The 9,818-nt window shown below is 36.8% G+C and overlaps 1 protein-coding gene across 3 annotated transcripts in view; it reads right to left on the reverse strand.

Annotated features, from left to right (window-relative positions):
• Positions 1-1,340: 1,340 nt before the first annotated feature.
• The window catches only part of DAAM1 (dishevelled associated activator of morphogenesis 1), a 223,319-nt gene continuing 214,841 nt past the window's right edge, over positions 1,341-9,818 (reverse strand). For all 3 annotated transcript variants that reach the window (XM_044664879.1, XM_044664882.1, XM_044664881.1), the window contains 3 exons: positions 8,365-8,496; positions 2,462-2,632; positions 1,341-1,652 (listed from right to left, as the gene is read on the reverse strand). In XM_044664879.1, coding sequence (XP_044520814.1) covers positions 1,443-1,652; positions 2,462-2,632; positions 8,365-8,496 — 513 coding nt within the window. In that variant the 3' untranslated portion in view covers positions 1,341-1,442. The remainder of the gene's footprint in view (positions 1,653-2,461; positions 2,633-8,364; positions 8,497-9,818) is intronic.

The following is a 9,818-nucleotide window of genomic DNA, read 5'->3' on the forward strand; positions in this document are numbered from 1 at the left end:
AATCTGGCTTTCCTTTTTAAAGTTTTACTGAGATCAGCTCCTTTGGCTTGGTATGCAAGGAGGGGACTTAATTGTCATTTCAAAGTAGCCAGGTCTTTCAGTCTTAAGATTCCACGTGGCCAAAAGCAGAAAGCTTAATTTGACTTGTGGTAGAGTGGCCCTCACTAACTCTGGAACTGAGGAAAGCTGCTAGAAAAGGAATTCCATAGTTCCATAGTTATGACTTCATGATTAGAACAGTTGGCTTTCTAAAATGGTAGTGAATGTTGAGTATGTCTCCAACTACTCATACTTTATTGGATTTGGAAGGGGCATTATGGAATAGGGTGTGTAGTCAGGAAATACTTGAAAATGAATCTTCCCTCTGATCCCTCAATTATTAGCAAAATTTTCTGACCTGTAAAATATGAATGTCTGTTTGGTAGATAAACTAATTGGGTCCAAGATATACTTAATGCTTGTGACACAATATTTTATTGCTACAGTGCCTATAACATTCAAATATTCAGTCTAGCCTATGGGGAAATTCCTTCCAAACAAAACAAGCTCTGGTTCTTGATGGCTCAAGGTCTACTACCAGGAGTTATCACTTAACGATCTAGTGACTGAATAAAGATATTCTAGAAATAGGATGAGTTCTAGTTTTTAAGGGAAAAAAATGGAAGAGAATAAATTCTGCAAACTTTAAGCCAGTGAGCTTGACTTTGAATCCTAAGAAGTCTCTAGAAAGGATCCTTAAAAATATTGTTGATGAATATCTAGAAAGGANAAAAAAAAAAAAAAAAAAAAAAAAAAAAAAGGTTTTCCACTTGATGGTCTACACGATTCAGTTTGTGTGCAAGGCATTCCTAACAAATCTTATCCTAGATGTTCCTAACAAAGAGACTGTATGAATCCCCACACAGACTCTGGATGCAGAAGACTGGTCCTCGCAGTCACCTGGGAGGATATCCCAACATCAAATTGTCAAAAACCATTTTAAATCTAGATTCTTCAGCACTAGTTATACTAGTGTGAAGACTTTCAAAGAATATCAAATGTGGAAACTACAAAATGATTCTTAATACTTTTTTCTTTCTTTCTTTTCTTTTTTTTTTAAATTATAAGGAATGTCTCTGTCATTTTTCTCAGTAGACAATGTTGTGCTTTTGAACAGTCACCAGCATTTGAGAAAGAAAAGAAAGCTACACTCAATGTGAATGTACATGTGTGTACTTAGAGTACAAGGGGCACACACGTACTTGCCTCCAGCCATACCCACAATGAAGACGACTTTGTACATTTTATACATCATACATACATACATACATTACATACATACATACTTTCATTCAGATGGGAAAAAAAGGACAGCCACCATTGGATTACAAGGCAGTGTAATGAAAAGTTCTAGCCACTTCAAAAGACTGCTAATGAGCTTTCCAAAAAATGTAAAAGGAAAATTAGAAATTGAGCTTTGTGACTGGTCTCTCCCGACTGCTGTCCGTCACCTGGTTGGTAATGCGTTTGCGATTCCGTTTCAATTTAGAAAGGTCTTTGTCAAAAACTTCGCCTGAGCGGAGAGCTGAAACAAGGTCATCAAACTCTCCTCCTTCTTCACAGTTCTCTTTTGTCTTTCTTGCCTTGCGTTCTTTTTCACGCTGTTCTTTGAGCTGTTAAAAGGAAGAAAATAAGTATTTTTTAAGCACCTAATGTGTGCCAGGCATTGCATTAAACACTTTATAAATATTGATTTGCCCACAGTGACTCTAGGATCAGTGTGCCACCTAATTGCCCCCCCCCAAAGAAGTATTTCAAAGGGTATGATTAAATTAATTTTGTTTTCTGACTTTTCTTTTTTCTTCTCAACTCTTACCTTCTATCTCAGACAGAAGAGCAGCAAGGGCTAGACAAACAGGTTTAAGTGACTTGTCCAGGTCCTCCCCCAAATCTAGGTTTGTTGTTCTAACCACAGTGCTATCTAGCTAATGTTTTCTGCTTTTAATGGAGACGAGAATAAACAAAATCTTTCGAGGCACTAGATACATCAGCTGTGGATAGCCATTGCTGCTAACTCTCTCTAGGCTAGGAAGAAGGAGCTACTGTGATACACACAAGGACTTATGAGAAGTCTAGTAAATTCCTTCCTATTCCATGTATGAGTTGGGCCTCATTAGTAGGATTTAAGAAAAATCTTTTAGTACTCCTAAGCCTCAGAGAACTGTCTCAGAACGTGAGTAATTTTAAAAAATCAGTAATTAGACTGAAAACAGTAATCTTTTTTTCTTTTAAGATGAAAGGCTGAGTCATACTAATGAAGTAGCCTTTTCAAAGCAAAGATCTTGGAATGCTCCCTGTATATTTCCCTTTAGCTTTTTCCAGGTTATAGTATTGTTTTGCTTTAAGGTCTTCAAGGCATACCATAAGGTGATCTGGTGTGAGTGATGGGGGAGAGGGAGACACAACAGAAAACTCCTCTTACTTGTGCTTCCATACGAGCTCGGCGCTCTTCTTCTTCCTTCCTTTTCCTCATATTTTCATTCTCTTGTTTTGCTTCTGAGACAGCTTGAAGAAACTGGTCAAAGATTCCAAAGAACTCATCTGGCTGTATTTTGCCTGTTTCTTCCCCAAAGTGCTTCACTGCCTTCGTAAACTACAGGAAGGGAGGATGAAAGTGTTTGGGAAGGTAACAAGAGAAATCAAACAACAATATCACAGGGATGAATGAACTTAAGGAAAGTTTTCACAAGCCTTTCCATCTAAACAATCGGATGAGTGAAGGGAATACAATTTCAAACTTCTGAGAAATGTGTTGGTCATAACTCTAATATGAAATCTTTAGATTCTCACTCATGTTTTGTCATTTCTGTACATTTTACCCCTGTACCTGGTTTGTATTTGGGGGAGTGGTGGGGATGGAGTACGCCATTTTCATCACTGAAACTCCAAGCTTTTTCATTGAATCTGACTCGATTGGCTTGCCATTTCCTTCTCCAGTATGCCCTTACTTGAGAAACTGAGGCAAATAGGGGTTAAGTAACTTTATTAGGGTCACACAGCTTGTATGACTCCATCTATTGTACTACTTAGATTACTCCCCCTCCACCATTGGTAGCTCAATAAGGATTTAATAGACATTTGTTAATTTCTGGACATCTAACATTTTTTAGACTGCTTTATATCTCTATTTCAGTGGAATATTGATTGCTCAACCCAATGATGTTTAACTCAATTGGTTAACTCACTGGGTTTTTATTATCTAAATATAAAATAAGGAAGCAAAATAGGGTGGGGCAGAACACTAATGTATCATAAACAAATTAGAAAGGGAATAAATGTTTATATAGAATCTATCATGTGCTAACCACAGGGCTAAGAACTTTTTTTTGAAAACCAAACAAAAAACAAATTTCTCATTTGATCCTAGCAACAACTCTGAAAGACAAGTACTATTATGAACTCCATTTTATATTTGGGAAAACTGAGGCAAATAGGGTAAGTGAATTAGTCAGGGTTTGAGGCCATATTTGAACTCAGATCTTCCAGACTCAATGCTTTATCCACTATGCTACCTAGATGGCCATAGCAAAAATAGTAAAGGTCAGTGAAATTCTTGGAAGGAGTTTGTAATTTTTTGCTATCATTATATGGCCCAATCTGGGAAACTAAGGAAGCTCAGCTTTCTTTAGCTGTTTTCCCTAATCACAAAATGATAGTCTTATTGTTAATGCATTTTTGGACCTACTCAAATGAGAAAAAAAGAGAGAATTGGTTATAGTATCATTAATCTGCTAGAACAGTTGCAGTTTAGAAAAACTTCCATTCTAGACTTTCACAGTGTCAAGACCAGTGATAACCCCTGACTATAACAGGGATGTTGGAAAGGCTAAATAGTATTCCTGGGAGAGAGAAAAGAAGTTTTGCCAGAGATGTCTGTGAGACATGTGAGACATTTGAAAATGTCTAATAGGCAATCTGTGATGAAAAACTGTATTAAAGGAGAGAAATTAAGACCAGTTCTATAGATTGGCGAATTATATATGGAGATGAAAATTGAATCAATGGGGACCAATGAGGATCAAGTAACATAATATATATAGAAAAGACACCCACAGTTAGTGGCATGACTGACTAAAGATTCAATTAAGAAACTGAGAAAGAGCAATTAGTAAAACAGGAGGGAAACCAAGGGAGAAAAGTGTCATGAAAACCTGAGGATTTTTCAAGGAGGAGAGAATAGGCAGGAGTAGAAAGTGTTCAGCATTAAATGCTACAGAGGAGTCATTTAATTAGAAAATAGAAACTTGGCCTTTGAAAAAAGTTGAGTTAATGTACCTTCCTCTCTCTGTTGCAGAAGATAGAGAATAATAATAATTATATATGCTGTCAGCTGCTTTTTTTTTCTTCTTTCTTAAAAAATTCTGTCTTATAAAGGATGATGCCCTGGGAAGAAGTCAGTCATCTATATCATACTTGGAAATGAATGCAATTTAAAAATAAAGAGATGAATTCTATATTTTAAAGCCATCACCAGAATTAAAAAAAACAAGAGAGAAATGACTTTGTTCAAACTTGAAGCCCAGACTTCTACTTCCTAAAGTTGAAATAAGGATCAGGATTTGCAGCAGGCAATCTATGACTGAATCATTAAAGTATTAGGAACTTCTGGTGGTCCTAAATAACCTCTTTACCTAGGAATTCCACTATTGACAAATATAAGTATGTTTCAGATACAGAACATTGAGGAAATTTGGGTCCAAACCCAAACTCACACGCCCACTATTCAAAAGCTGGTCCTGTGGATTTGGTGTTATTTCTTTAAAGATTAACTATGATTATACCATTGCCTCTTCCAAAGTTGTTTTTATTGTTATTCTATTGTTATTGTTATTTTATTATTTATCCAAAGCAAGCAAGAATCAGTTGGACTACTAAGTTGGCACTGGCACATACAGCATTTGTGGGGGATGCGCAATGGAACTCGAAAGGAAGCTGACACTATCTAATTTCAAAATGTATTGGAGGGGTCAAGAGATTATATTTAGCCAGCTGGTGTAGCAGCCATGTGATAAGCGTGTAGTGTTGTAGTTTAGGATTGGACTTAATCTGAAGACCTAGATGTCCAACCCCAGCTCTGCCATTATCACTGGGGTGACCTAGGGCAATTCTCTTTACTCTTTGTGTCTTTGTTTCTTTCTTCCAGGTCCAAATCCGTTGACCCTTTGAAATGTTAGCATTTTTGTATCTAATTAAAATTACAACAAATTATCATGAATATTAACCAGAGATAACCATTCTCAAGTGCACCACGCCCTAATATGAGTATTATCTTCCTTTTCTATTAATATTCTACTCTGATTCCACATCATGTATGAAGGCAACTCTGGATCCTTGAAACCTCTGCCCACAGGGATAAAGTTCTGGAAGGTCCTACACCAAGCTAAAAAAGCTTTAAGAATGAACCCAATGATAGTAGAGATCTCATATAAGTGACATAATTCAACAAGAAGTGATTATTATCACATCTACTTTTACATTCCTCTCTAGGCTGTACTCTAGGTTTTCTCTATCATTCTCCAGCTCTTCAATCCTAAAATCCACATCTTGGAAATATCTTTGGTCTCTGCAGTCTCTCTTTATCTGACTGGATGGCTCCTTCTAGAATCTACTCTTAAGGAGAATGCTCAGGCCAGGTGTAGCTCATTCCTATCCAGCCGGCACTCTAGACTTCCATTACTGTCCTGGCCTGCCCACCCCAAACTTCCATCTCTCCTGCCCAGGTACCTATATGTCTTTTCTTCAGCTTCCTTTTCTGTATCTTCCCTGATTAGAATACAAACTCCTTATCTTTCTTTCTGATTTTACAAATATCCCTTCCACGGTGTGGGGGCTCTGATCTGGAAGATCCTCATAAAATTTTTTAGCCCTCCCTTTGTACCAGAGAAGACGTCTGAATTTTTTTCTTTTTCTTTTATGGGGTATTTGAAGTACCTTAAAGTACAGGTTGGGTTAAGTAATTGGTCAAGGCTTTATATGTAGGTCAATGTTAACATTTCTAGCCTTTGTGTATGATCTACTCTTTTTTTAACATTATTTTTGCAAACTTTTAAACTTTAAAAAAGAAATTATGCATATTTATGATATTAAAAGATAAAATATATTATTTTACAATACTATCCATATATTTTATGCATTAAAAAAACTTACCTTCTGTCTTAGAATCAATATTGTGTATTGGTTCTAAGGCAAAAGAGCAGAAAGGGGTAGGCAATGGGGGTCAAGTGACTTGCCCAGGGTCACACTAGCTAAGGACAGATTTGACCCTAGAATCTCCCATCTCTAGGACTGGCATTCTATCCCCTGAGCCACCTAGCTGCCCCTTACTTTATGCATTTCTGAGTTTCTAAAGGTTGTCTATTGGCTTTCGTGAGTTGTCTGTGGCTGCTGCAAAACTCTCCCCTGCCCTCCAGATTTGCCATTTCGTTTCTTACGCTTACCCTAGATACACTGAAACTATGATATGGAAAGTCAAGATGTAGAAACAATAGCTGTGCTTGTACTTCCATCCTAAGCAGTTCTTGGGAAACAGTAAACTATAATAGATACTAATTGGCTGATGTGAGTTAAGCACTTTCCCTCCCTCTTCTCCCCAGTTTGGGAGGGTTTCCTGGAGTTTGGCTAAGGAAGGGAGAAGAGACTACTGTATGGCGGTTCAAGGGGATGGTAGATTTTTTAAGAATGGGAAAAGTTTATCCATGCTTGAAAGCAGCAGAGAGAGGATCATTAGACAGAGATTCACAATTAGAGTTTCAATGGAATCTTTTTTTCTTTTTTCTTCAACTTGATGAAGATTCAGTGAGGACAATTTGCTAGAGAAGATAGGAGAAAATAAGACTGACTACTGATGGCCTTTCAAGATTTATCTCTTTATCAGAATCAGGAGTATGTGAGAAAGGAATGGAGGATGATACCAAACAGTTTTGAAATGTAGAGAAAAGGGAAAAGAGAGAGCCGATGGTGAAAAGTCTGTATTTTCTCAGTGAAGTATGAGGTTAGAGTCTCAGCTAAAAGGGTGGGAGAAAGGCATGGTATGGGAAGCTTGAGGAGAAAAAAGAGAAGACTTAGAACATACTCTGTAGGGAGTGAGAAAGAGAATTATTTAGAAAGGAGTAAAACGATTGCTTAGTATTGATGGTTCAGTTGAAATTAAATGTTATAAATTCATAATGGACTTAAGTTTTTGTGATTTCCCCTAGCTCCTTTCAACAAAATGTGAGTAAAAGTAGGGAGAGAATATGGTTGGAATGGCCCAGATTTGGGATTTGGCAAGATGTGAACATAAGAAGGACAAAGGGCCAAAGGATGTAAGAATAGAGGACAGAGTGGAGTTGAATGGGTTAACTATAAGGTCAAGATTGGGAAGGGAGAGAAGCGGTGGCAGCAGGAATGATGGCTTAGGAGTATTGAGGGGTGGAAATCTTAGAGGTTCTAGTGAGCTGAGATGAATGAAGTGAAGCTGAGACAGTCTTGGTAGAAGTCAACAGGAGGACCTTTGGGAACCTGAGGATGTCTCATTGAGATTCATTTATTTAAAGTGCTTTGGAGGAAAAGTTCTATAGAAATTGATTATGTAAATGAAAATTAATCAGGATCAGATATTTCTCAAGTTATTTCATTATTTATTTCAAACTAAACAATAATTCAAAATGTTTTTGTGAATCATAAAATGAAATGTTATGTAAACATGAGCAATCTTGGAGTTAGAAAGATCTAAATTCAAAACCTGTTTCAGACATTTACTGTGTGATCCTAGGTAAGTCATTTTGCTTTAGTTTTTTTCTTCTGTAAAATAGGGATAATAGTAGCACCAATTTCTTGGAATTGTTGTGAGGATCAAACAAGATAATATTTGTAAAGCACTTTCAAATTTAAACTGATAGTTTTATACACACGCATACACATGTGTGCATATTCTATTAGTATTGTTAATAATTATATTGAAATAGAGTTATGAAAATATTAACAAAAAACAAACAAACAAGTTTAGAGACCTCAAGTTAAAAACTCCTGTTCTAAAGAGAGATAGAAGGAGAAATGGTCAAAGCATTAAGGCTCTTTTAAGTGGCTTAGCAGCTTTCTATTTGCACACTTTTTTTTTTAATGTCAGTGAAGTTCTTTCCTCTAATTATCAACTTCAGGTCTGAAAATGAAACCAATCAATGTTGTATAAATCTACTGAATTGGGGAAAAGTCAATTGGTACTTTCCTTCCTGCCTCAGGGTGTTTGGGTCATTTCCCTGCTTAAATATTTGTCAATAGGATCAAGGTTGAGAATATCTTCCACATCTCATTACAGAAAAGGGGATCATGCTGGGTGGGACTTACCAGTTCTTTAGCTTCAGTTAGAAGGTCTTCAACATCAGAAAAACTGAAGCTGGCTACAGCGATAAACTGGCTAACAACAGAGACGAACTTGTCTCCAGGCTGAGACAGCTGAGATTTCTGGTACTCCAATTCCTTAAAAACATGTTTGTTCTCAGTGTTAGTCTTCAAAGTCACACAGAACTCTTCTCTTCTACAGCCCAAATTTAAGCAAACCTGCCCATGCTTATTTATTCACTCACACTCTTCCCCATCCTCTCAAATACTTTTATATTCTGCTTCTAATACTTTCATGGGTATTGCTGTGTCTTCTCCCTACTAAAAACCTTTAGTGATTTCTTGCTGCTTAGAAGATACAATATAAACTGTCTGGTCTGGCATTTAAGGCTTTCTGCAGTCAAACTCCAAAGTATCTTTGTAGTTTTATTTCATACTATTTCCCCTTAATGCAATCTCTACATTCCAATCATATTAGATGATTGTTCCTTAATTTCATCTCTTTTTTAATTAAGCACTACATTATTTATTTTTGACAGTATTTTCTTTTTAAATTTTGAGTTCTAAGTTCCTTCCCTTCCATTCTCCCCTTCCCCCCAAGGCAAAAAAAAAATATCAATTATATTTCTATATTAGCCATATTGTTTTTAAAGTGAGAAAATTAGATTTCAATTTATATTCAAAGTTCCTTAGTTTTCTTTCTAGAGGTGGATAACATTTTTTCCATCATGAATCTTTTCTATTGTCTTGAATCACTGATCAGAGTAGCCAATTCTTTCACAACTGATAATCACAATATTGCTTTACAGTGCACAATGATGTCCTGGTTCTTCTCACTTTAGCTCATAGAGGATAGGTGTTGTTATAGCATTCTGCGCCCCACCCACCCACCCACCGCGCGCTCGCTCGCTCGCGCGCGCGCTCTCTCTCTCTCTCTCTCTCTCTCTCTCTCTCTCTCCATATATACACATATTTATATAATGTATACACATATATTTATATAATGTATACACGTATATACTGTATATGTGTGTATTTCTATAAATGTTATATAAATGTATATAAATGTAAAATATACATCATATTTTATATTTTATATATAAATGGTAGTATCATATGTAGGGCAGATAACATGTAACAGCCTCAGCTGAGAATCTTTGTGTACTAAGGAACCATCAAAACACAACAGAAGGTTAGAGGAAGAATTTGGTGAGATGTGAGATAAGATGAGATATGTGAGAGAGAAAGAGAGAGGGGGAGGAGTGAGAGAGAGAAAAGGAGGGAGGGAGAGAAGAAGAGGGAGAGAAGGAGAGGAAGAGGAAAAGAGGGAGAGAAGGAGAGGGAGAGGGAGAGGGGGAGAGGGAGAGAGCACAAACTACAGAAGAATGAGGGATAAAGTCAATCTGATAATGTCAACCTTCTCCATTGAATCACATATGCCAGTTCAAAGGATGTGGCAT

Source organism: Gracilinanus agilis, chromosome 2 (genome assembly GCF_016433145.1).
Source record: "Gracilinanus agilis isolate LMUSP501 chromosome 2, AgileGrace, whole genome shotgun sequence".
Classification (NCBI taxonomy): Eukaryota; Metazoa; Chordata; class Mammalia; order Didelphimorphia; family Didelphidae; genus Gracilinanus; species Gracilinanus agilis.